Source organism: Pelmatolapia mariae, linkage group LG7 (genome assembly GCF_036321145.2).
Source record: "Pelmatolapia mariae isolate MD_Pm_ZW linkage group LG7, Pm_UMD_F_2, whole genome shotgun sequence".
Lineage (NCBI taxonomy): Eukaryota > Metazoa > Chordata > Actinopteri > Cichliformes > Cichlidae > Pelmatolapia > Pelmatolapia mariae.
The window spans coordinates 55,811,372-55,839,006 of record NC_086233.1 but is presented as its reverse complement, the minus strand read 5'-3'; the positions used below and the strand labels follow the sequence as shown (position 1 = coordinate 55,839,006).

The 27,635-nt window shown below is 39.6% G+C and overlaps 1 protein-coding gene and 1 pseudogene across 2 annotated transcripts; one reads left to right on the top strand and one right to left on the bottom strand.

Moving 5' to 3' along the window:
- mapk8ip2 (mitogen-activated protein kinase 8 interacting protein 2) lies at window positions 1-27,619 on the top strand. 2 transcript variants are annotated; one of them, XM_063479835.1, is made up of 14 exons: window positions 1-489; window positions 10,797-10,902; window positions 18,260-18,499; window positions 18,621-18,699; window positions 19,012-19,113; window positions 19,645-21,841; window positions 22,022-22,233; window positions 22,849-22,924; window positions 23,544-23,716; window positions 23,808-23,917; window positions 24,000-24,122; window positions 24,251-24,321; window positions 24,413-24,511; window positions 25,285-27,619. In XM_063479835.1, the coding sequence occupies exons 1-14, from the start codon at window positions 425-427 to the stop codon at window positions 25,355-25,357; spliced, it is 3,726 nt and encodes a 1,241-aa protein (XP_063335905.1). In that variant the 5' UTR covers window positions 1-424; the 3' UTR covers window positions 25,358-27,619. The 2 variants fall into 2 exon arrangements, with proteins under 2 accessions (XP_063335905.1, XP_063335904.1); XM_063479834.1 differs by having other exon boundaries at window positions 19,012-19,215.
- On the bottom strand, window positions 7,144-9,145 carry LOC134630265 (cathepsin E-A-like; annotated as a pseudogene).
- Window positions 27,620-27,635: the final 16 nt, after the last annotated feature.

Sequence of the window (27,635 nt, the reverse complement as noted above, 5' to 3'; positions counted from 1 at the left end):
CTCCGTCTCTGCCTGTCTCCGCACTGCTGGCCCGTATCTGTTGTGTGTCACGGGCAGCATCACAGCGGCAGACATTTGGAGAGAAAAACACGGACTGCGGATACAAATTGCCCGCTTCATGTTTCGCAAGGACATAACCGGGGAACACAGAGATTTCCGCGTTATTGCGCGCTGCCACTGAAGCTCTTTTTTTGTCTTATTTGCCTTGACACCCCTCCTTATCCTGCCTGTGTGGATGGTTGACTGCAGATTTCATGGTGCTGAGCAGGCTTGTCTGATTGAAGGCTTGCGGCCAGGGGGGCATCTGTGGGGCCGCAGATAGAGAAACCTCTGTCCACTGTCCCGTCCCGTGCACTGTAATTGTGAATGGACTGCGCTCCCTCCGTGATTTTCTGCAGTCGCTCTGAGTCATTTGTAGAAGAAGATGGCGGACAGGGCTGAGATGTTTTCCCTATCCACCTTCCATTCTCTCTCTCCTCCTGGATGCAGGTAAGAGCTCGTATGTAAAGTGACAGTGAAGGGTCGATGGAGGATGCGCTGGGCTCATATGAAAAAGCACCATGCATATCGGTCTGTGCTGCTTTGATGACTGCAGTAAAAACGCACATCCCCAGCCTAGGTTGTAATAGATACTGTGAATAACCTGCTCGGCCTTCTGCTGCCTCACTGCGCGCATGTAGGTGCTGCAGCTGAACATTGCTGGTTGTTTATGTTTTTGGGAGAGACGGCTTGGTGAAGAGGGAATAAAAGACTCGCGTTTTAGTAATTTCTGAAAATTGCAAAGAATGGCAAATTGTAAAACATATTGCATATGACTGATCTCTAGCTGTGGCGACAGTCATCCGCTTTGCGCATTCTCTGTGTGAGGCCCACGCCCTGTTGAGTCCAACCCAGGCAAGGGCACGTTGCTGAACAATGATTTACGGAAGTCCTACTGATATTGATGTTGTGTCAAACGCCTCTAATGTGACCTCTGCGACAATCAGCATGACAAATCAGCCCCGGTTTCTTCTTGTAGAAGCATATTTGTGGGTGGGTTACTCTTGCAGAGCCAACTTATTTCACACGTAGCGTTAAATCAGTGCTCTCTACAAGGGTGTTGTTGTTGTTTAAAATATACAGTTTGACTTGTTGTAGTGTAATTGGCCTGGTAAGATGAGAAACACTGAGACATCTTGTAGTAAATTTAATGAACTGTGTGAAGAGAGTGCAGTAAACCTACTTTTGATGCTGGATGTGTATTGGTAACAATGTAACATAACAAATAATAATAATGTGTTATAACAATGTGATCAGCATAAACAGACTTGTAAGACATCACTAACAAAGGCCAGAGTTAAAGTAGCACCATAACTTACAGGTATTAAAGTAAACCAATTGGTATCTTTTCTAAGCTTTAGACAAGAAATGCAATATATATAAAATTTATATATACATATATATGTATCTATATATCTATACATCTCTCTCTCTCTCTCTCTCTCTCTCTCTCTCTCTATATATATATATATATATATATATATACATCATCAAAGAAGTTTGCAGGGATGAAAGTGTCCTGTTCACAGTCCTTTGACTTCTTGAGAAGTTCCAATAACGGGAGCTTCAAGGTTGTAGTTTTTCTCAGAGTGGAGACATATTTGCAATTTCAGCTATTGCAAAAAGTGCACAGCTCTAATCTGTATAGTCAATCATTTTACATCTTTAAATTCCTGTATTCCTGCAGCATAATTTAACACAAGACTTTGGATTTGTTGATAATAGACCCCACTGGCTCTTACAGCTGATTATTTGAATTCTAACCTCATAGTTCATAAATTCATCAACAGTAAATCCTATATATTAATGTATGTACAATTCCAAAGGCCAAAGTTCTTATACTACTTGGATGATCTTTTTCCTGGAATGATTAAAAATAAAAATCTGGGTGTATTTCTACTTTTCATATGATTTTCATATGTTATGATATATAACCTTCAGTGGCTGCTGTAAGGCTTTACTCTGTGTCACCAAACATAGCAGGAATAATAAAGAAAACACTGTTATTTCTAACTGGGCTGCACCACTACAACATACAGCTACTATAAATTACTAGCCCAGAGTAGCAGAGAGAAACTGGATAAACTACTACACTAAAAAGACTATATCTGGCGTATTTATCAGGATAACATAAGCCCTGTGCTCTAATTTGTATGAAGTAAACACATTTCATTTCAACATGCCTGCTTCTGCCTCCAACATGGCTCATATCCTACAGAGGCAATCACATTAGCAAACCAGTCCTGGTAGATTTTTTATCCACAGCATGTAGTCATGTGGGATTTCAACTGCATTGCTGGATCATGTCAAATCAATAGACCAGATTGTTTGCATGACTACTGGTGACCTGTTCAGCTCACTCAGCCAAGCTCTGACCATGGTATTAATGTTTTAAATTCACAGCACTACAGCCAAATCTAACGAATCTTAATTATATTAGAGGAATCATGTGAGGAGTAGTTTATTGCATTACTCCTTTGTGGAGGCTAATCAGTTTGTTTCTGTTGTTTTCAGGTAGTTTTTTTATACATTCGAGAGGGAACAAGTGGTTTGTGTTCATTTTTGGTTGGCTCTTCACTTTTTGATTATGAAATATCAGTAAGTAGGGATGTAGAAAGAGTCTTTCCGTAAATGTCTGTGCGTTTGATTGTGTCACAGCTTTTGTGTGTATATGTGTGTGTGTGTTGTCTCTTTCTCTGTGCATCTGTGTGTGACTGATTCATGAGTGAAGCCACCAGTTGTGTGATGGTGTGGTCTGGTAATCTGCCTTACATAACCCTAACACTGTTTCCAGTAGGCAACAAAATCCACGAGAGGCAGCACTTCTCTCCCCAGAGCACCAGAAAATGATTACAGGTTACAATTTCCCCTTTGTGGATGGAAAACGTCCTCAGCTGGAAATCTAAACTTTAAAAGAAGCATATGAATATGGTTCAGTGAGCAATTGATGAGAGATTCTAATTCATTTCTGCTAATAAGAGAAAACATGGCAGCACTTTCTTCCAGGCACAGAGAGCTTTATACCTTATATATACCTTATATAAAGGTATAAAGCTCATATATAGGGGTAGAACTTCATGGTGATTAAACTTATCCAAAGCATCATCTTACAGTAATGTACATAGAAGCTGTTCCACTGAGCTGTGCTTTGTTTCTTCATCATAAATATTCCCTGCAGTGGATGAAGGCTTAGTTGGATTATTACAATGCAAAGCCTTGTCCAATGCCAAGAACCCACACCTTGAAGTTCATTGATTACATTTTGCCCAAGGGTTTGGTCGGTCTTTCTTAGACTTGCTGAGGCAGCAGCCTTACTGTGCGCAGTCATTTGTTTGTTTTTATTTCATGAGCGTGAACTGCTCTGTTTCCAGTTCTGCTACCTTCTTAAGGATGCCATTTTTAGGCTCCAAATTAATCAAAGGTCCTATTGACTCATTATCTTTTTTGACATTATTCACATAATACACAAGTAAATCTACACAAAAGCAGAGCCTTGATTATTTGAATGCCACAATTATTCTTATTTTTGTTCTTATTTCATCCCTGTATATAACACATTTGCGAATCACAAGTTTGGGAAAATTTAATACTTTTGTTTGTCTCTAAACAAAACCTAAAACAACTGTTATTTTTCATTGCTAATTTTGGAAACAAAGATACAAACAGTGTATTTTTCATGGCCTAGAGGTTAACCAGTGATAGAAATAGTGATTTGCTTCAACCTCTAGTTTAATATATAGAAGTTTTATGAACATTTCGTGAACATGACTATTTTATGAAGTATGCAACCCCACCTCTCCACCCCCATGAATCCCATGTTTTCCTGTTAATGCTCTACTTTTGCCTTCCAACTCTTTAAAGTCATTTGGAGAAAAACAGAGGGGGAGGGGGTAATGGTGGGTATGGTTACCATGGCGTAAGAGGCTTAAATCAAATACAAATGCATTTTAGCTTAAGCGTTCCATCCTCACTCTTTTTGTAGATTTTAGTTTCAGTCTCTCTCCCACTGTCTTACATTTTCTGTGCAACTATCACCTGCCATGTCTTCACCTGTCAGTCTTTGCAGCTTGCAATTTTTTTTCATTTAACAGCAACAAAATAATGAGTCATATTTACACATTTTCCTCGCGTCTAATGACTTCATTAATCCAAATCCAGACCAATCTGCATAAGATCATGTGCTCACAGCAAGCTGATGTATCATCAGAGCCTTTGACTCAAACATGGCAGGATCTTTGCATTTGGAGCTGAGGAAGACATCACAGAGTCCTTCATTAGGATAAATGTGTGACTCGTGCGCGTGTGTGCGTGCAAGCTTCAGTATTTGTGTGTGTGTGTGTGTGGGGGGGGGGGCATGCATGTGTCTGTCTCTCTGATGGTGGCTGAAAAACCAGGAAAATTATCTTGCTAATGAGTCACTACCAACTACAGCATGTCCTTGGCTTTTAAAGATGATGTCACTGTGAAGCAGGTGCTCATGGTTAAAAGGCAGCTTAATCACACCACCACTTCAACCCCCACCACCACTACCACTGCCACCACACCCACATCTGTATCTACTCTAATATTGTTATCAGAGTGTCATCAGATTTCCTCTCAAGCTTCTATTTTTGTCCAATTTCATTCTTGGATTGTGAGCGTATACTGATATATATTTGCATATTTCCTGGCATGTAGCCTTCTAAATATTCATTCAGTGTGATTAGGGTTATTTAAAAATAACTAAATACCATCTGATAGTAAAGGGTAAGTGAATTGTCAAAACACTACCATCCCTTTTCATCCATTAACGAACACATTCATGCAGCAGATATATTGATGGGCGTATCCGGAAGATTTGGGGGTTCAGTGTTTTGGCCAAGGAGACACGGCCTCCCCGTAATCTAAATCGGGACTCCCCCCAAACATTTACATCCGTAATACATTTTCAGAAAAGCTTTATTGCATGTTTGAAAGAGTGTGGAGACTAATTCTAAAATAAATTACAGAAGTATTAAAAGTCGAGGTCAATCTGATAACCATGCAGTCTTTCATTTTTCACAAGACAAAGGACACTTTGAATGTGTGGATGTGGAGACATTAAATACAAAGATGACAGTTTGCAGCTTTGAGAAATTCCGTTCTGGACATGACGGTGTCAGAGATGATGGAAAATAACTGTTAGAACAAATGTGGGCTGGAGCAATTAACTGAACTGAAGCTAAATCTCACGACACAGAGACGAGATGGGAGGAAAACCTTTATGTGGCAGTCAATCTGGGTGTGCCATTGCAGCAGCATGACCAGCGTCGGCAATGGTAATTTTTTGCTGACTTGAGTTTTGGGAGGTAGGATTCTCATCCTGCTCTGAATGTCACAATGTTGAATATCTGGAGATGGATCATATGTTGGAGACTGGTATTGTATATAGATGATTCTTGCTATGTAGCTCTGAAGCCTCAGCTTGAAGTCCTAACTATTAAGACAAACAACCGACATCAAGCGTAGTAATCGATAAACCACGTAATGTGACAGACACTGCCGGCTCGCTAAGACACTGTCAGCAGTAGTGTCAGCACTGCAGTGGTATGGCTCAGCTTACAATCTCATATGTATCCTCAAAATATAAAGCTATTTAATACAACATGCTTTAGAAAAAGACAAAAGTGTGTCTGTGTTTGGTCTTTCCTTCATTTGAGTGGAGGAGACATGAGGTCACATTTTACTGTGCAAACTGATAAGCACACCAAGAAAATGGCACCGGGTAACATAGTGGATTAGGTAGCAGCAGAGGAGACAAGGAATAAGAGACTGTGAAATCTATTACAGAGATGTGTCCTGAGACAATGGAAGAAAATGAACATTTGTGGTGCTTGGCATTAAAATGTTTTTAAAATCTGTATTTATATATTCTTGTGAAAGCAAAACAAAGATTTTAATTTCTCTTCGCCTTTTTCTTCCTTTGTATTCACCATTTCTTCTTTGATACAGCGTTTTCATCTTACTCCTTGTCTGCCTTAGCATCTTATATCATTGGTTCATCTGTCGTGTCCATCAGTTTCACTAAAATGTCACCTAAAAATCAAACATTGGACTTTCTGCTTGTGTGCTGGTGGTGACTTGCTTGCATACAGCTTCACAGATGCTGTGCGTTTCTTTTCCCATTGTGAATTCCACACCCACAAACACCTACGCTTGCAAACACAGGTTCCCTGGAGAGCTCATTAATGAACTCCTTTCTGACGTTTGGTTACTTATAGTACTTATTGTACATATAGTACTTATTTTTCTATTTTTGTTTAACCTTTATTTATACAGGTAATCCCACTGAGACTCAGTGTCTCTCTAACCCTAACCCTACCTGTTTCAGACAAGTAGAATTAATAGATTTTGTAATAGAATTACAAAATCAAAAGAATAAAATAGCAAAAATTGTCTAATGTTGAAACAATAGACACTTTTATTTGATGAGGACAGATGCTGACAGTCATGTCACAACCACAGATCAGTCTCACTGATACTGTGATGAAAATGTATAAGCTATGAGCTTTTGCCTCACAAGTTCAGTCCAGTTGTTGCATTTCAGTTTTTACAAATTTTAGCTTAAATAAAAGTAGTTTTTTCCACACAGAGTGCTTTTTTATAGTCACGTGTGTTCTGTAAATGACAGCATTCATTTCACTCAAAAATGAAAAGTGATGATAGATATACTGTGCAGCATGACAAGTGGTAACACTGTTGATTTATTAATTGCTTTTTTACGTTTTGTGGAAGATGAGTGTGTTCCCTAGCCTACAGATAAATGCCCACCCCCAATCAAAATCTCATCCTTGCACAAAATCTAAGTCTGACTTGTATAGCAAAATTTTTTCTGACAATTTTATCAAACAATAGTCCAATATGCTTGCTTGCAATAGTTCTAGAGAAAATGTAAGATGTAAACAAGGTTTCTGAGCAGATACAAAGTGAACATCAGATTTATGTTCAGCTCAGATCTCACTATTGACATTTAGACAACTATAGCAAAACCAACTCGGCTGTTGGAGATTGAATATTACTCTCTGAGGAGCACGTCTCCGAAGGTCCGCAGGGGTTGGCCATTAGGAGAGGGCTGGTAAGTGGGGGTCATACTGACAGAGCAGTACTGGCATCCATTTTGGTTCTGCTGGAGGTACAGACAGGAGATTTGATTGTTCATATAATTATGCAGTAAAAAGTTAAAAAATAAACAAAAACATGGGACATTCTTACAGGCATGGGTGGGCATGCTTTCATTTGCTTTTCATTTACTTGAATTACATAAGCAGGAGGAGGCAGCACTAATGAAAAAGCTCAGGGTTGGCAAATTGTTGCACTCTGAAGAGAGAGTGTTTGTCTGTTCAAGTTTCCTACCTATCCATACTAATTTTATTGGGCTCCATGACACTGCATGATGTAATTCATAAGCTGGTTTGGGGCAGTCAGCATAGAGGTTTCTGGCAGCCCTATGAGCACCAGCCAGTGTTTATCAGGAATCTGCATGCAAAAAGATGGTTTTTATGTCATATTTGGATTCTTCACTAATTATTTTAAAGAAAAAAAAAGTCTGAACAAAATGTTGAAAAGCACAGACCCTTGGACACCAATCTGCCAGTAGGTCTCAGAGGTGGCAGGAGTCCAGTAGATGATGCTGACTACTGGTACAAGCTACTGTCTATTCTCTGAAAGAGAGCACACTACTCAGCTGTTCTCGTCTGAACCACAAATCAAACCACTGCTTAGCTGCTATCTGTCTGTATAACAAAATTAGTTCAGTGCCGCTAAAGCGCAGTAGCAATGTAAAGTAATGTAGCTGAGGCGGGATATGACACAAATGTTTATGTTATCAAAGTTGTACCTAGACAAGAAGAAACAAAAGATTTTGCTACTCAGCAGGTTTTGAGTAATCACGTTGTCCATGAGAGGGGTCCGTCTTCCAGCTGAGATGGAAAGATTGGGATAGTCCGAGAATGCAGTCAAAAAACTCTCATTAGATTCATTTCTGCTCAAACAAGATCAGATCGCCTGGTTAGTGATCACGATACCACCAACCTACAGAATTCAAAATTACCCACTACAATGAACAAATTATAGAACAGACTCACACATGTGTTTGTACTGTTAAAATATAATATTGTGGTGTGGGTTTGACTGACATTAACAGTGTCACAGCTGAAGACTCCACCGAGGCTTCAGGTTTCATAGGGTAGGTAGAAATACAGACATTTTGCAGTGGAGGTTGAGGACTGCTGGGGATCAAATTTTCTACGTGTGTCTCTAATTGACATACATCTGGAATACATCTGGAGTTTATGTCTCTATGCATTGGAGAGTTTTTCGGGGTTTCACTTGATTTTTAGAAGGTGAATTTTAATCAACTCCAACACTGATGCTTTGCAAAGAACATAAATGCCTGGAATTACACTGAAAATCTAAATTCCACATATGGACCATATATAATCTCTTGGAAACCAGATGACCAACTGCCACCTTTGCTCTCGTAGGCTATATCAGCTTTAAGTCTTCCATAGGAGATTTTTACAACTAAATGTGTTCTGACAAAGTGACTGATGAAGGATGTGGTAGAGTAAAGCGTGTACTCACTGCAAGCCTGAGTGTTACAGCAGACCAAGTCCACCCACAGGTTGGCAGAGCTGGTGTCAAACAGCACCTCAAAGGACTTTGGGGGGTGTGCCAATGTTGATGTCTCCATAGTAGGTAGTCTAGGCAACATAATAATTGACAGGAGAACAGAATATAGCAAGTTAGCTAGTTACTGCTTGCAACAAAAAGTTGTGTCTCGTGCATTAGAATTGATTTCCTTACATCAGCGTAGTTATCGATGCACATATCAACAGAGGCAAACTGATTTGACGTTTCAGAGCTTGATCTTGGTAAGGCAGCTCATCCCCACCTCCCTCAAGGCTTGACAGTTACCGCTTATTGAGAGGAGCCCTAAGTTGATAGAAGGCAAAAGCAACATGGCTTTTGCCTTCTATCACTGGCGTTGAAGGTCTTTGAGTTATAGCTATGGGGGGGGTTTTTTTCAGATAAAATCATAGCAGTTTCCTTACTTAACAGTTCCTTCGGCAAGCAGTAACTGTTGCATCACCCACACCAGAACAACAACAAGGCACTTGTGATCCCTCCGTTGTACACAATGTTTCTTAATGGCTACAACTCAGTTTGGAGCTGTACTGGTGTATTACCACACCAGTGTAATTGTCAAAAATTAAGCCATGTCAGTTCAGATAGGGTCACCTCCTTAAAACAAACTTTATGCATAACTTCAGCATGTAATAGGTCTTCAGTACACACCACTTTTTGTGATAACATTTTAGAAACAAAGTCAAAAGCTTTATTATGAAGCCCATTATAAATTCGTTTGGGATATCTTACTGGACACATGGAATTTCTGCACTTTCAGCAAAATGCTTTCTCTAATTGTTTTCAGATTATGCTTTTGCTTGTTCAGCATCATCTCAAGTGAAAAAAATATGCTCTTGCTCATGTCGAGTCTCTAGCAAACAAAAAGACAGAAAGAAACCTATGATTATTAATTAATTTCAAGTATTTTGCTAATAGGAGCTCTCCGTACTGTTGGGACTCTTCAAGGACCACTTTAGTACCATTTTATCTGATTAAATTTACATATCAGCACCATGGTTACACTAGTTTTTGTGCGGCTGTAGTTTTCCAGTAATGAAAAATAAATATATTATGTCTGAACTTCTGTATTAACAGTACTTTAAACAGCTTTATCAAAAGCTTTTGTCATTCACCTTATCATAATTATGATGGTAATATTTGTCTACCATAATATATATTGTTTATAAAAAAATATGTTAAGAAAACTCATTTAGGATAATAGTATTTCACTACAAACTGATTTTTCTAACATTTAGCCCATCATTCAAATTCCTCTTCTGTTAAAAAACCCAATAATCCTTTTTAAGTCATTACACATTCAAGCTGACAAGCAGTAAGGGGAAACTCTGATTACATTAACTTTTTCATGACCCCTTTTGTATTACTGTGCATCAGCCTGTCCTCTTTGAGAACCACAGACCCAATGACATTGTGTACTTTGGACCCCTATATGATTATATGATGTAAGCTCGCATTCATACGTAATATGTAGAGCGTCCTTATCTTTGCAGGAAAGCTGCAATGCAGCATTTCCTTCAACACACTGCAAGCCAGCTGCTGTAGAACTTGAAACCTGCTGTAACTAATGGAGTAAAGACGGCATAGGGTCTGCTCAAGAAAACTTGGAAAGCCATGGCTCATTACAGAGATACACTTCCCTGCTGTAAATGAAAGTTTAGAAATCTTGGCGTAAGAGATAGCAGCGAGTAACGCTTCTGAGACTTTCTGAGGCATTCAAAGCTCACATTTTTTACAATCATACCCAGCTAACTGAATTTAAAATACTGACACTGAATTTGGGTGTTTTAGGTGCTGCCACTGTCATTCACTTGATTCAGTGAATGCGCCAGACCTTGTTACTATGAGATATTATATAATTAGAGATGATAGCGGGTGTTTGTGTGGTTGCTTTTGTTCAGCATATGAGTTTGAGATGCAGACAGAGCCTGACAGCCTATGAGTTAGAGCAGGTTTCCCCTTGATCAGTGTGTGAGCATGAATCAAAAAGAAATTCCCTTTTGGACCGTTCACTGATGGAAAAGACATATTGCAGGTATCAGCATTCTTTTTCAGAACTTGCAGTGAATATACCCTCTCTTGTGTATTCCCAGGCCAGCCCACGACATCAGCCTGGAGGAGTTTGATGATGAAGATCTCTCTGAAATCACAGATGACTGTGGGATTGGACTCAACTATGATTCTGACCCATATGAGAAGGTGAGATTCTTTTGTTTTCTTTTTTTTAACAGTGTGTTCTATTTTCTCTGAAGACATTTAAGGATATGTTTCATTTGCTGTGCTTCGTGACACAAAAATAATTCTTCAGATTGCCACATGTGGCCGGAATAAACATGTTTACAGTCTGTTAAAAAAGACGTTTTTGGTCATCAGTGTTAGTGGTGTTGATGCCTTTTGGAGCATTTTTACATTTATTTTTATTATCTGATAAATAAAATGTTTGTAGTGTCATAAAGGACATCAAACAGGTATTTTACTAGTCACTTGGAAATAATTAAATGTTATTTCCATGTGTGTCAATGACTGGTTCACAGTCAATGAATCATGCTAACAAAACAGCATTAGCTGATAACTTCACCCTATTCTCTAAATATGGTCGTGTTAGCTTACAAAGCCATTAAACAGTGAGCGATATCACTGTTGATATATCCACTTTTGCATATACAAGTTAAGCAGAGCAAGTCTTATCCCTTTTTTCAAATGGCCATTTTCGGACATTCAAGGAAAGTTATGTGCATGTACATATGTGCTAGATCTGCAAAATAATTAATGTAATGAAATATTACATGAAGAGACAATTAGAGACTGTTTATCCTAGTTGACTAATGCTAACATGAAGCTGAGAGCAGCAGAAAAATGACATGACAAAAATATAATTTTATGAGAATCAAGGGTGGAAACTGACCTCGTTTGTATAGTGATTAAATGTTGAGAACAGCTTATTTGGATCTGTTATTTAAGCATCTCTGTACCTTCAGAATTGTATCTAAAGGAAGCCTTCCTCACCAGAATTGCAGTCGTTACAGTAATGCCCATATGCCTTAGATAGCTATAATACACAAGGAAGAAAATGATAGCTACAACAGCTTTGTTTCACTAGAAGAGTGAGTCACTCTCTACATTCTGCACTTTATCGTCAAACAAATCGCATACATACTGGTTCTGAACTACTTTCATCATATAATAGAAATTCAAAGCAGGGGTTCCCATAAGGATCACATTCAAGCGACTGTGCTGAAATATAAGCAAATAATTGAGTCATTAGCTGTATCATCCGACATGTCGGAACGGCTTAGGCTTTAATTACACCATTTCTAAGAACTAATCTTATACCACCAGCCTCTATATTTTCCTCTGTCCATCCTGTGGGATATAAATGTTTTATGCTGGTGGCGTTGAGCCATGGCTGCAGCAGAGGGTGGGTGACCCAGTGCAGTTTGCTGCTATGCAGAGACAACCTCCTTTCCTCTGTCTTTTCCTCCCTCCCAAGTGTCTTTCCCTCCCTCCCTACACAGTGTTGCTTAGAGACGGAGCTCACATTCTCTCCTCATTCTCTGCCCCTTTTCCCCTTAAAGCCTCCCTCTCTTTATTTTCTTTCTTCCCTGCTGAGGTGCCTGGGAATGAGGATTTAGCTCCGGGATGGTTGGTTTTGAGGGTTAAGCTCCTGGCATAAATCTGTGCTAGATTTTGCTCTTTCCACTTTAATCCACCAACAAAACACATTATGTGAAGAGTTGGCAAAGCTGTTCTGTAAGAGAGGTGTCTTTGCATAACATCTAAGAAGACCTCCAGAGAAGGAGACTTCAGTGAGTGGATTTTACTCAAAGATGTCATAGATACACACACGCACACGCATTCACACATGCACACACAAAGGTTTATTTACTTGGTGCCACTCGCCTCCAGGTCTTTACCTGGCAGTCTTTACTGTAAGGTAAAGACCCTACAGTATTCGGGAGAAAACCTCAACAGCCAAGCAATCTCGTATGAAAAAGCACTTTGCAACATGGAAAAAAAAAACCCTCAATTTTAACAGAAGGAAACCTCTATCAGAATTCTTTAACAGGGAGCCAATGAAGATAAGTCAGTATGGGAAAAAATGTGATGTTGCTTTCTTGTCCCTGCTGCTGCTCTCACTGCAGCATTTTAAATTAACTGGAAGCTCTTTAGGTTAACTTTTAGGACAATCCAATAATGATCAATTTAGTAGTCCAGCATAGAAGGAATGAATCCATAAACTAGTTTTTAATTTCAATTTTAGAAATGTTGGAAATTATAAAGAGAAAGCAGTCCTACATGTTTTATATGGGCATCGAAGGACATATCCTGGTTAAAAGTGACTCCCAAGTTCCTCACAATGTTACTCTAGGCCAAGGTAATGCCATCCAGAGTAAGTATCTGGTTAGACACAATGCTTCTAAGATTTTTAGGGCCAAATATAATAAGTTCAGTTTTATTTAAATTTAGGAGAAGAAAATTACAGGACATCCAGGCCTTTATTTCTTTTCTATAGTTTAAGCAACTAATTTATGTCATCTGGCTCTCATTGTTAAATATAACTGGGTAACACCTGTATGCACTATTTTCTAGTAATATTAGATAATAAAGCAAGCATAATGAAAAAGGTATTGATCCCAGTACAGAACCCTGTGGAACCCCATGGCTAACTTTCATGTGTGAAGAACACTCCCCATTTTCATGAACAAATTGGAATCTATGAGATAGATGCAATCCAAACCATTGCAGTGCATTTCCTTTAATACCAACAGTGTGTTCTAGTCCCTGTATTAAAATATTAGATATGACCACAAGTACTGAATCCTGCACTGAGGTCTAACAGGACATGTATGGGGATGTGTTCACTGTCAGAAGCCATGAGAAGATCATTTATAACCTTCTCTAGTGCTGCTTCTGTGCTATGGTGAACCCTAAATCCTAGGTGAAACTCTTCATTCTTCTGTAGATGATCACGGCTTAGTAGTATTGAAACTACTGTACTTAATGATATGTCATTCATGAAGTCATTACTAGATAAACCCAAAGAAGTTGATTCTATTCATCTGGACGTAACATTTTCAGTGGGAAAAACATTTTGTTTGCTATACGTCAGGACAATATGTGATGATGATTACTTAGAAGACTGCGATTAAAACTGCTCATTTACAGTTTAAGAAAAGACAATTGAGTATAAAAATAAATAAATAAATAAAATGGAGGCTGTTATTTTATCTACATGAATGTTAAAATCTCCTATATTAAGAATTTTTTTTGATCTGAGCACTAAATTAGATAAAAAGTCTGAGAAATCTGATACAAACTCTGAATAAGGGCCAGGTGGACGATAGATAACAGCTACAATTGATCTTTTTTTGTGTGTTTTCCAAAGCAGTGCTAATAGTTTTCAAATGAATAATAACTGTCTGGGTCTTTGGCTTATTGTTAGGCTACAACAAAGTCTGCTGCCACCTCGGCCTGTGCTTTGAGGATTCTGACAGTGTGACTTGGGGGTGCTGACTCATTTAAATTAATGTATTCATCCTGGTGTAATCAGGTTTTTGGAAGGTGGTGTAGATATTTAATAATTTACTACCATGAACTTAGAAGAGAGAGAGACCAAATGTTTAACATTTCACACATTTTACATTTGGTACAGTTGAAACAATATTTTGTTTTCTTTGTAATTTTTTATCATTAAAATATTTTCAGCTGGTATTTTGTTTATTGAGGTCATGATGAGGTCATGACATTCTGTTGGAATAATAATTATAATGTCTGTTAAGTTAAGCTGCTGAGTGTGTGGGTCGATTGTAAGTACGTGATAATTACATTTGGGAGTATACCTAAAAATGGTTTGGATCTTGAGGACATCAGATGCACATCAGCAGAAGCCCTGACTGCTCAGTTCACAAACAAGAAAGCACAGGCCAGAGACAGTGTCGGTCCTCGTTATGTTACATCATTGCCCAAAGGAAGTAATCTTGCTGACATAGGATAGATTGGACACACACCCAGTTGCCCTTTGAGTGTTCGTGTATGTGTAGATAACAAAGAAAGAAGGGCAGGAGAGAGAATTTCATGCACATCGTGCTTCACATGGTGTTTGATTCTGCCTGCATCAGTAGGGTGTATGACAGTTTGGCAGCTCCTCATCAGCAGAAACAGCAGTCTCTTCCTCATGCACCACACTGTGCTGATGAAGAAAGAAGCTTTTGGTTTTGATGTCAGCACGATTTGCTCATATTGGGCAGCACGTCTTTGATGTTTAGGACGAACAGCCAATCTGAACAGTGAGATTATCCTGCGGCCCCAATCCCCCACTCTGATTAATTCTAATTTGTTATGGTGTTCAAGTCTTAATCTGCAGAACACTTTGGGTTTGTGGTAGGCACACACACACGTGAACAAAACAACCAGACACATGTGATTTCTGATCGAGGAAGCAGTTATTCGCAACCAGATGTCAACATTCTACAGCGCTTTTGGCCCTGGTTGTCCGTTTCCACAATCTGTAATGTCACTATTGGTTCACTTTGATGGTATTCTTTCAAACAAGAGCAACCACAATCCCAAGCCTTCTATTTGTGTATCACCCAAACAAACACACAACTCTTTTCTGCCTCGCATTGCCCCTGACTCTTGACTTTCTGTCCTTCTAATAGCATCTCTGCCTCTCCAGAGCCCCTGATTGAATGGCATGAGCACATGCATAATTCAGTATGTGACAGAGCAGGGGTGCCTGTGTCTCAGCTGTGATGCAACTCTGACTTTCAAATGTGGAAATATAAATGATACACTGAAAGATGGAGTCCATCATGTGTCATACAGTTTTACATGCACCAACATACAGACAGATAAAATTAGATAGACAGATAGGAGAAATGGCTTTTTTCTATACTTTTACAGTTGTGCCTGTGGAAAAGAAATGTCTTTTTATACATTAAAGGAATATATAGATGAAAAGGGATACTTCTAAATACACAATTCATCCCAAAACCAAATGAAAATTTATTCTGGCCAAAGAATAAAGGTTCAGCATGCCCTAAACATTTATGGAGCTAGTGTTAATTATCTTAGATTTGTATCAGATACATCCCTTCTATAGGTTGCCGATGAGCTCTTAATTTTCCACACCTCTATAATGGTGACTCATGATAGTGCAAAGCTCTATGAAACCCAAAGCTTCCTTTCACTCCACTGGGGAATTAGTTTAAAATGGAGCTGCCATCTTACTGATCTTCTGATATGCAGCACCAGCAGAATCAGTAGATAGAGTTAGCCATGCTGAACAAGGCTCTCGTCTCTTAATTAGAGATCAAAAAGCTTATTTTCTCCAACTATTTTTTTTGTAACCACTATGTTTCTTTGGTAACTGCTATGTAAGAACAGAGCTGTTTAACATGACTATGAATGAGGGCATGCTTGCTCAAGTCTGCTGAGTGACAGGGGAGGGACAGTCAAAGGGTTAGTGGGGATGTCCTTGGGAACTGAGGACCATGGAGATTGAATGCCGCCAACGTACAACTCTTATTTATAGTTTTTTTTTTCTCTACCTGCCTGTCTGTCAGGTGGCCTTCTCCTGACAGCAGGAAGTATTTTCCCTGGCAGATGTAGCATTTTCACAGCTCACTGATGAATCTGTAGATTTTTACACACTCATGGAGTTGTAGGTCACATATCCCCAGTGATGGATAATAATGGTTCAGTGTTTGCTGCAAACATTTGATCGCATCTTAATAGATCATTCATGCAAAAATAGATATGTTAATTAGATGTTGATATGCAATATCATGTGTACTTGATGGGTATAGACTGAGTGTGCGTTTCAGTCGCTGTGGCACAAAGTGGCTCCATCCAGCATCAGCAGAATTGTAAGCGGTAGATGGATGAAAGGGTGAGCTTTGATTCCTCCATTAAACAGACTGCACTGAGAGGTGGAGAAACTGCTGTGCTGGCAAATCAATCCTTGGAACTCCATTATAAAATTCAAAGCAGGGGAGAGATGATTAAAACAAAACAAAACAAAACAAAAAAACACCCACAAATATTTGGTGGAGTGATCATGCTCTTTTTTAAAAACTTGCATGAGTGTTGTTTTTTTTTTACTCAGTTGTTCTAGTTCCTTAGGGAAATATTTGGTAGAGGTGATTGTAGTTGAGTAGCCTCGAGTCCTACTTGAGGCATTTATATTATTTAAAAAATACTTAAAATGTATTAAAATGTATGTTCATACGACAGCCCTTCAAGAATTAGTCTCATAGTTTAGTAGTTAAGCCTGTATTATTACCTTTGCTCCATCAGTACATATTGGAACGTATAGCAAAACACACAAGCAGGCCAATGAATGTGTAGCCTATGAAACCTGAAAGTCATTTACTACATGGGTTTCCGGTAAACTAGCTGAAACCTGAAACACGTCTGATTGATCCACTTTCATGTCAGCGCCCCCCACCCCTCCTTCTCCTTCTCCTTAATCATTGCATTACGTCTCCCCTTTGTTCTTTGAGCAGTTCATCAACTTTACTGGTCTGCTGTTTGACTTTCTGAAAATGTTTTGCATTGTGACTTTGTACAGTTGTGCTCAAATGTTTTATCATGTGCCTTAATGTCATTAATTTTAGGTTTTTAGGGAGCTGTTCCTTTTCCAGGGTGGAATGACTGTGCAGAATATGTCTTTAATGACTTAGAAAAAAGAATTGGGTGAAAAAATTTGAATTTATTTTGGAAAAAAGTATAAAAAGTATACATACACACCCACTATTTGGTTAAATATCTCAGTAGACATCAATAATCTTCTGGAATGCTGTAGAATCATCTGTTCACACAGGAAAAAGAAATCAAAGAAAATCATTAAAAGTCCAACATTATCATTACATTTATGCAAAAACTGGTCTGAAGACTCAAAAATAAGATTGAAACATACTGTAAAGCTTATCTGTTGTGCTCCTTTACAGCTCTAGCACATTTATATTCTCTTTGTTTCAAATCACCCCATTAGACAAACCCTTAATCCAGGTCTAAAATAATTATTTTGAGTTCTCATCATTAAAAAAAAAGCAAACTTATATTCTAAAAGGTAAGCCCAACAATGTCAGCTGCCATTTCAACTTTGGATTATGAGAGAAAAATTAGCCTTCATTGTGGACTTTTTTTTGCATGCCTTGCAAGCTATAGTTTTTATGTATACAAAACTGTAATAATTCCTTATAAAATGATTTTTCTTTGTTGTATTATTATATAAAAAAATCATAAAATACTCTATAATGTTTAAAAAAAATGCTGTACAAAACATTGTTGAGGGCCACACTTAACTTCTTTGGTTTATGTACGCACACACACATTCATGTATTCATGAGTGTGCATGGGAGCTGACCACTGCTGGTGTTGGTATATGTTTATTTCTTTTTCCTTGATATTGCTCTTCTAATTTTACTGATTTCTCAGACAGGCCTGTTCTCCTCCTTGTTTCTTTTCTGTTGTCAGAACAGCTGATGCTTTAATAATATCGTTGATAATAAAGATGTGGATCACTCTCTCTCTCTGTGTGTGTGTGTCTCAGGACTCCCTTATTCTGGAGAAGAATGACATACACCACCCAGTCTGCTCCTTTCAGGACGACTTTCAAGAGTTTGAGATGATTGATGATGAAGATGAAGATGAGGAGGAGGAAGAGGAAGAGGATGAAGAGGTTGATCCTGATGCACCTCCCTCCCCCTCAGCCTCCCCTCCTCCTTCTCCTACTCTTGGCACCATAAAGAGCAGACCCACCACACTGAACCTAACCACTGCTGTGTCGCAGGTAAGCATACTGAGGCTCTGATTCCAAACACATTGCATCAACAAACTGTTTGACATGTGTTTTGAAATAGTTGTTTGCAATTTATCACTAACAATAGTGTTTGTCTCTCTGTCATCTTTAGGATTCACTGAACAACAATAGCAGTCTATCCCCAAAGAAAGGAAGCTGGCAGGACTCTTTGCGCAACCCAGCCTCACAGGGTTAGAACATCATTAGTTATTTATTTGAAAAAAAAAATGCTGTGACCTTATACTGTATGTTTTCTTCTATATTTTTATTTGGCTTTCTATTTCACAAAACAAATATATTCTTTGTATAAGCTTTAAAACGTATAACTAACATTAAATAATAGGCTAATCTATTAATCCGATAGAAAGACCGTCCTACTGGATTTTATTCTCTGAATATCTTAATGTTATTTTTGTTTAGTAATTGTTCCACATGATAATTCTATTCAGATACTATTATGAACTGTATAACACACAGGGGATAAAAATCTATTGTACCTCCAGGTCGTCTGTCTCCAACCCACTCATGTCTGGAGGATGGTAGCCATGTGACAGGCCAGTGCCCAGCCTCTCCAATATCCCAGGTCCCAGGATCCCAGAGCAAAGGTACTCCACTAAATCAGACAGGGGAGGGCGGAAACCCCCAGTCTCCTCATAGGCCCCTCCTCTGCGACATGGAGGGCAACAGGCGAGAGAGGCCCGAATACGGTAACAAGAAGGCCAGCTCAGCAAGCTTAGATCATCTCATTGATCACTGCTATTTAGTGCTGTATTGTGATGTGAATTTGACTTCGGTGATGCACAAGATCAGCAAAAATCTCGCATGCTGATTCTCATGAACCAAATCATATTTTTTTTAATACTTAAAAAATATATATATATATATATATATATTTATGGTTTTGACAATGAAACTTTTGCTGAACTTGTTCATGCTGCTTTCCATTTTCAGCTCATTGTGGATTTCTTTACATTGACAATCATTGTTTTTTTTGCTTTATTCTCATCTGCTCTCATTAATTGTAAACTCTTCTCACATGTCAGCTTATTTCATTATGCAATCTCACCATAATTAACTTCAAAATCACGTACCAGCCTCTAATCTCTGTTTTGTTTTTTTTTCACCTGTCATCATAGGCTCGTTTGGTCAACATAAGTCTCACCCATGTTCTCGTGATGCTACTGATCCAAAGGCTGATCCCTCAGTACAGACAACCAGAGCACCCTCCGTAGATGAGCATTCCCAGTGTTCGGACACAGAGGTGGACCACGATCTCAACAGCGACCACAACCACAAGCACTCAAACCGGCGTGCTACTGATACCTACACCATCACCAGTGAGTCAGGTATGGAGCCAGAGAATGACCTAGATCCAGATGGAACCAGCCGCTGCTTGTCATCCACCGCACCCATGGGAGCTAACGATGGTGCAGATACACCCTTGTCTGACGAGGAGCTGGAGAAGGACTTTGACGTAGAGTTTATGTGTAAGGAGGCCTACGATATGGTTTGTAAGGAGAATCACTCATCATATGTGGAGTTCCCCTCCATTGAACCCTCTGAGCCAGCTTCCTTCTCTAGTTATGTTTCATCTAGCCGCTCAGAAAATATCGACCAGTCCAACAGTTCAGATGCTCAAGAAGCGTCTAATGTGGAGGCAGCAGCTAACGACTCCACCTCTCCATCCTCAGACCCAGGAATAGCAGATATGAACCAACAGGGTTATGTGACTTCAGACCAGGACAAAGACCTCAGCTCTCCAGGCTCTGATTCTGACATTGAAGGGGAGCTGGAAGCAGCATTTGCTTGTGGTGGTCCCGTTGTCTCCAACATGATCTCATCAATCTCAGAGACAGAGCTGGACTTGACCAGTGATGAAAGTAGTAGTGGACGCTCATCTCACCTTACCAACTCCATCGAGGAGGCCAGCTCACCTACGTCAGATCAGGAATTGGATCCAGACACAGAGTTGGAGCAGGACAGTGGAATTGTTGGTCTGAAAACATCTCTACTTCTAGGTCAGCCAGATCCAATCAAAGAAGGCTCTCCTCTACCCTCTCCATCCCCACTACCTTCACCCACAATTGCTACACCATCTCCCATTGATTCACCCATCTTACCCCGTGAGGCCTACGATGATGGTCAAGCTCTTACAGGGCTGCAGAATGTGTATGAAGACCTGCCCTGCGAGCACCAAGCTGACCCAGATGAGACTCTTCCTCCAGCTCAATGCAGTGAGGATAGTCTCTCCAGACAGATGGTGCTCCAGATAGAACCAGATCACAGCCTAGAGAGCTTCAAACGCTCCTTCTACCTGCCAGTGGGGCCCAGGCTAATGCCAAGCTCAGATGATTATGATGGAAGTGAAGGAGAGTCTGAATCTGAAAGCGAAGATGACCTGAGTGAGAACTCAGACTCTCCATGGCTGCTTAGCAATTTGGTCAACAGGATGATCTCAGAGGGCTCCTACCCAATTAGCTGTCCTGAGGAGTGTTTCAAGAGGAAAGTGTCTATGTCTGATACCATCTCACCATCCTCCGACATTGGAGATGGAGATGGCTTCAATGATGAGGACCAAGCTAAGAAAGTTGGAATGAATGGATCACAGGAAAGAGGCAAAGAAAGTGAAGAATCAAGAAGTATTAACATGCAGTCTTCAAAAGGAGCAACAGTGATAAATTCTCATCTCTATATGAGCAATCCAACCGCTGATACCATAACCCCACTGATTTTAGAGCGTTGTGCAAACAGCTCTTTGCATACTACTAAAGACTGTGACAAGAACTTTGTAGATAAACCATCTAAGAATGCGATGAGACAAGAAGATGATCCCGAGCCCAATAACGACTTGATGATGTTGGAGGGGAGGAAAGATCTCGACTCACCCAGCCTTAGTGAGAGTGTGATCAGCGACAAAGATGAAGGACGAGAAACGGAGCCCAAGCCAACGAGCCGTTCCTCAGCCTCCCTCGAGCGTATCACAGAAGTCAAACACAGCCTGACACTCGACATACCCAGTGCTCAGACTAACCGATGCTTCAGCCTCACTTATTCCACAGACAATGATGAAGAAGAGGACGATGCAGACTCTTATCCATTCCTAGGTGGCTTAAGGAAGCAGTCCCGTAGAGGTAGCGACTTAGAGCTGGACAGTTCACCACCCATTGATTCCAGCGTGCAGAATCATCCCTTACCTGATCATGACCTCCCACTGTGTGAGAAAGACCTGGCTCTGAGGCAGTCAAATGAAGACGATGGACTGGCCTATGACTCCATGAAGTACACACTAGTGGTGGATGAGAATACTACACTGGAATTGGTCAGCCTTAAAAGGTATGGTCTGATAATATGTTTGAAAGCCAGTAAATTGAGTGTGTAGTGAGTCTGACACAAAAATCTGTCCTTTAGTTATGAAATTGGAACAATTTTCCTTATTGTGCACCTTATGTTAACATAAACATGCATTACAAATGTTTATTACGCCTTAAATTGGGATTCAACTTGTCTTCTCAGGTGCACTTCTGTTCTGAGTGATGACAGTGAGCTTTCAACTCTTTGCGATGAGGAGCCTTTGGAGACTGCTGACGTGGACTATGGTCATGATGATGAGGAGGAAGTGAGGCCAGAGCTTCTGAGCTCTTCTGAAGACTCTTCTCCCGAAGCTGACCTCCCTTTCTCCAAGAAATTTCTCAATGTGTTTGTCAACAGCACCTCCCGCTCCTCCAGTAAGTCATAAGCAATTCTGTTCTCTTATTTTAAGAAAGTGTTCATTCTTATCTCTTCCCGAGAGGTAAAAGAGAAGATCGAGACTGCTCTAAAATATTACCCCTAAATATGAGATGATGCTCCGGTGGGTGTTATCTTACATTAAGGATAAGAAATGGGGGGGGGGGGGGGGAGGAGTTGGCCTGGCTCTGTCCAAAAATCCTGACTCCTTCAGCATTATTTCTAAAATTATCCACTCACAGCCTGCCCTTAGAATGAATAATGTATTAGAGTTCAACTCATCACTGTCAAAATGATATACTAAGATGTGATCTAAATATGGCAGGGTGCCCACACACGACTGATGGGAGGGCTCTACCAGAACATCATCAGGCAGACCTCTTGTCTCAAGATTTATATCTCTAATAAAGGGTGATTTGCATAATAAAAAAGCTCATTATAACAGCCCCATTTTCATTGCATTTTTGATATAATCCCTTCATTTAGAGCTCACCTTACAGATTTGCATAATAAATGTTCCTCAACAAACAACAGGTTACAGAAAAAAAAACAACTTTTTTTTTTTTTTTTTTAAATAATCTGAGAGGTCTGAGTCATGTCTGTTTCCCATGTAGGCACAGAATCCTTTGGACTTTTCTCTTGTACCATCAATGGAGAAGAGAGGGACCAGACACACAGAGCAGTCTACAGGTAAAACAAGCCTGAAACTAGCACCACTGAAGGACCAATGGGCTGGGAGGTCAACCTCCCAATGGGCTGACCTCCCAGCCCGTTGTTCCTTCAGTGGTGATAGTTTAAATCATTATGCAAATGTACTGTTTATAAGATTGGGGAAACCTGCAGTCAGCTGAGACTGAAGAAATCACGTGAGTGACGAAACGTTTCTCCCACTGAAAACGTGTCCAGATGAACAGAATCAACTTTTGGGCAACACTAATTATTTTGGGGAGGAAGACAGATCAGACATCACATGCGTCTCTTTGCCACCCATAAAGACAAAGACAAGAAGAGAAAAGGCAAACAGTGCCTCGGTATTACACAGTACATGTTGTGTACAAATAATTTCACTTTTTTTAACCATAGGTCTCATTCAAAATACCCCATATTTACAACTCTTTGCCTTCCTCTACCCACCCTATTATCTTTCTTTCCCAGCTGTTTCATCAAAGCCTCCCACAGGGAGTCACCTAAAACCCATAAAAGATCAAAATAACTCAGGTGTATAGGAGCTGGGACATCATGTAAGGAAACAACTTTTTACAAAGGCAGTTTCCTTTTTTTTCCTTGATTTCTCTGCTGCCCTCTGCAGGTTCATTCCTAGGCATGCAGATGAGCTGGAGCTGGATGTGGATGATCCCTTATACGTGGAGGAAGAAGAGGACGACTACTGGTACAGAGGCTATAACATGCGGACAGGGGAGAGGGGCATCTTCCCTGCCTTCTATGCTCATGAGGTCATAGGTCAATCCAAAGAGCTGCTGGGTGAGTGCAAGAATACAGCGGCTTATTTTTTTGCTTTTTTATTCGAAACACACAGAACGATCACATTTTCTATGCATATTACACTCCGTAGGAATGAAAAGGAATCCAGCGTGGATTGAAACTTTCAGCGTGCAGTTTTTGGGGTCTGTTGAGGTACCTTATCACCAAGGCAACGGCATTCTCTGTGCTGCTATGCAGAAGGTAAGAAAAGCACATTTACACTTTTACTATTATGGATTGTTTACTCTGGGCAGGATACAAATGTGGTTTCTCTCTGTGTTAGATTGCAATATCGAGAAAACGGACGGTACATGTGCGACCTCCCTCTCTATGTGAGCTGGAGATTAGCTTGCAAGGAGTCAAACTGATTATGAGCCTGGAGGATGAATATGACACCCTTGATGAGGTATAAGACAAATAAACATAAATGACATGATTACTCAGGTAATCGGTTGTCCCTTTGCTTTGGGATTATGTTGCACTGCTTCATCAGTGACTGAACTCTACTTTTTTTCTGTCTCTGTCTATATTTAGTATGACAGATGTAGTCACTTCTTCCAGATGAAGAACATCTCATTCTGTGGATGCCATCCGAGGAACAACTGGTAATCAAACATCCATCCTCTGCCCATCCTGCTACCACCGTACAGTGTAACATCCGACTGATTGCATCACACTGTTTTGTTCTCTCTGCAGCTACTTTGGCTTCATCACTAAGCACCCAATGCTGAACAGATTTGCTTGCCATGTGTTTGTGTCCCAGGAGTCAATGCGACCTGTAGCAGAATGTGTCGGGTATGTCCATTTCCACACCCACTGAGGGCCGTAGCTACAAAAATAAAAAAAGAAAGAAAGGAAAAAAGAACTAAAAACAAAAAAAAACAAAAAACCAATTTCTTTTGTTATGTATTTTAACTAAAAAAACAAATACATTAAAAAATAAATAAAATTAAAGTAAATCATTAGAAAATAACTCTTAAAAAACATCACTGATTTTGACCGTTTAAGTTCTCAAACCAAGGGATCGTATTCACTTTGCATTTTTGTATATATTACAGTAGAAGCCACGGTGCTTAATTTGACATATTTAAGTAATAAAAATGACTATTCAGCTACTACTTGCACATATCTTTGCTGGAATCTGATCTCAAAGTCTGGATTAAAGTGCATTTTATTACAAATTTCTTTTGCAGAATGCTTGACAGCAATCCAGTTTGGGTTTTTTGTTATTTGCACACTAGCCATATGTGTGTGTACCTGTGTAGGGTTAAATGGCAGCAGAATTACTCATGTATTATTCAGCCACAATGTGTTTGAATAATTAAAGATGCACATTAGCCCACTCTCTGAGGCTGGATTAAGAGGAGGCGGCAGAAATCTTTCATCCATCAGATTCTTGCCATGAAGTCAACCAGAATTTGTGAAAAACAACTTCTGTTTTTGTGTCTTTCACACAAACATTGTGAAACATCAGAAACAATAAACAGCCGTACAAAACTGAATCTAAAAATATCTAATACTATCTCACAGGTAAATCTTTAGTCCTCATATGTCTGTATTTTCTGCAGACGAGCCTTCCAGGAGTACTACCAAGAGCATCTGGAATACGCCTGCCCCACCGAGGACATCTACCTGGAGTGAGAAATGTTGCCATGACAACCTTCTTCCTCCACAGCTTGTGTATGTTCATCAATTTTGCCACCAGAGGGCATTGTCAGTGGGGATTTTTGTTTTCGCTCCATTGTAAAATACTCTTCTGTCCCTCTAAAACTGGGATCTTCATTTCTACAGTATGCTAGACATCTGACTGATTTCATTCATCCCTTTCTCTTTGTTTATTTCCATGATCTCAATGGATTGATTGCCTGTTTAGTTAATCTTTTTCTATGATATAAAAATTAAGATGCTGAGCACCTGTTTATTTCAAGATTCTTCTTTTGAGATGAAAACAATGTACCTACTACTGCTGTATCACTTTTCAATGCATGGCTAGTAGGATTACTGCACACAGACACACCAAGAAACACACATATCCAAGTGAATGGCAAGCAGCTCAACAATCAGTAAAGGAATGGTATCGAATCAAGACGTCGGCGTTTGAGTTAACTGTATATATGTTTTGTTCAATACTGAAAAACAGGTCATTTAATTTATACTTATAGTGACATTGGAGCAAAGTAGAGAGAGACAGAGAGTACAGCGAGCGGTCCTTGGTCCAAGCTTACCCCTGTGTTGTGTACAAATCGTAGTGTGTTGTAAATACATGTATAGAGAGTAGACATACAGGCGCCTCATTCAGACTAATTAAGAAATGCTCACAGTTGAGACTGATGGTGGGAAATTTTGTTCTTGCTTTTGATGTATCACTCTGACAGGATGAACTGCAGTTTTCAGAGAGGTTCGATGAGTTGACTTCAGATGAACTTTGAATGTCATTTGCTCTGGAGATATATTCATTTTGGATTTAGGGACAGTAACTCTCAGCAAGTCTGAATGACAGAGCAAATTTACTTCCCTCCTGTTCTCAAAGTTGCACTGCTCTTAGAGCTTCAATAGCAAGTCATCCAGCTGGTACAGTTGCAAAATATTAGATCAGTGTGTGCTTTATATGGCTGATGCCACTTTTAGATGAAAGAAAGCTAAGGCCCTCTGAAAAGCCATATTCTCACATCTCTGACTGTTTAACTCTGCCTTTCAGTGCTTTCCTGGTCTCCATTTTCTTTGACAAGTTTCAATGAGGGAAAAGGAATGACTAGATCGATTGATAGGGGAGTGTCCTGCTAATACATGGTATTCCAGTGGAGTCGAACCTTTAAAATGTCAGATTTACACTTATGTTAATGGTTGGGAATTTATCTAATGTTTAAGCATGGTGAACAAGGAGAGTGATGCTTTTCCACGTTTAATTATACCTTCATTCACCTGTCACACAATAGGTGAATGAAGGAGGTTGGAGCGTCAAACCATGGCTTGCAGTCTAGCACCTTATATAGAGGTGGGGGTAGCTGAAGCCCACCTCCCCAATCATCCCCATTGTTCTCTCAGACACTGTTTAGCATCTTTTTATGCTGCTTTCAGTCAGTCCAGCAGAAAAAACACATCCTAATTGCAGGATTTCAGTGTTAAAGATTCACTGAAAGTTGACATGGCAGGAGAGAGGGTATTATCTACATATGTATTGCTGTCAGTTAGATCGTGTATATACAATAGCAAATCTATGATAGTGCTGTGTCCTTTATGTTGAGTATGTTATGAAAATGAATATGTACATGAATTAAAAAGAAATTTAAAAAAGATCACGAGCAGATGAAAACCCCTGAAAGAAAAACACACAAATATCTGTGATCTGCAATAATTTTATTTCAGTGTCTTTTCATGTTTTAACACATGGTGTAATCTCAGTCTGTCACACAGCTGGCATTCAGGTTCCTGAAGACTCCATAACTCTCTACAAACAGGCTTCAGCAGCAGCACATTTAGGGCACATTTGTGAGATGTGACATCACTAGTGTGTGACACACAACCAAACTACTGACCAATCTGCTGTTAGAGCTGAATAGTGACTCAGTCAGCTGCCACTGGAAAACTATTATTGTGTCTTGCCGATTATAGTAATCGCCTTTGAGCTCCAACAGTGTGACCCATCTCTGATCTGTATCTACTTGCCTCTGATTCTGTTTTTCTATCTTGTTACAGCCTAGTTAAAATACTTCTTTTCACACAGCTACACAAGAGCAACCACTGAAGATCTAGTCCAATATAGCCGCTCAGAAGTACTTCAACAGTTAAATTAACTTTTGACTTTATTACTTTAACAGGATTCTTCACTGTATACCTAGAGCAAAAGAGTATGTGACAGAACAAACATATCTTATCTTGTATCTTTAAAAACAAGGACTTGTAAAGTTCAAGGGAAAAC

Coding starts and splice junctions, on each gene's coding strand:
- mapk8ip2 (XM_063479834.1), top strand. CDS start 425: ATGGCGGACAGGGCTGAGATGTTTTCCCTATCCACCTTCCATTCTCTC. Junction 10,903..18,259: donor ATTCTGACCCATATGAGAAG/GTGAGATTCTTT, acceptor TGTGTGTCTCAG/GACTCCCTTATTCTGGAGAA. Junction 22,234..22,848: donor CAGCACCTCCCGCTCCTCCA/GTAAGTCATAAG, acceptor TTTCCCATGTAG/GCACAGAATCCTTTGGACTT.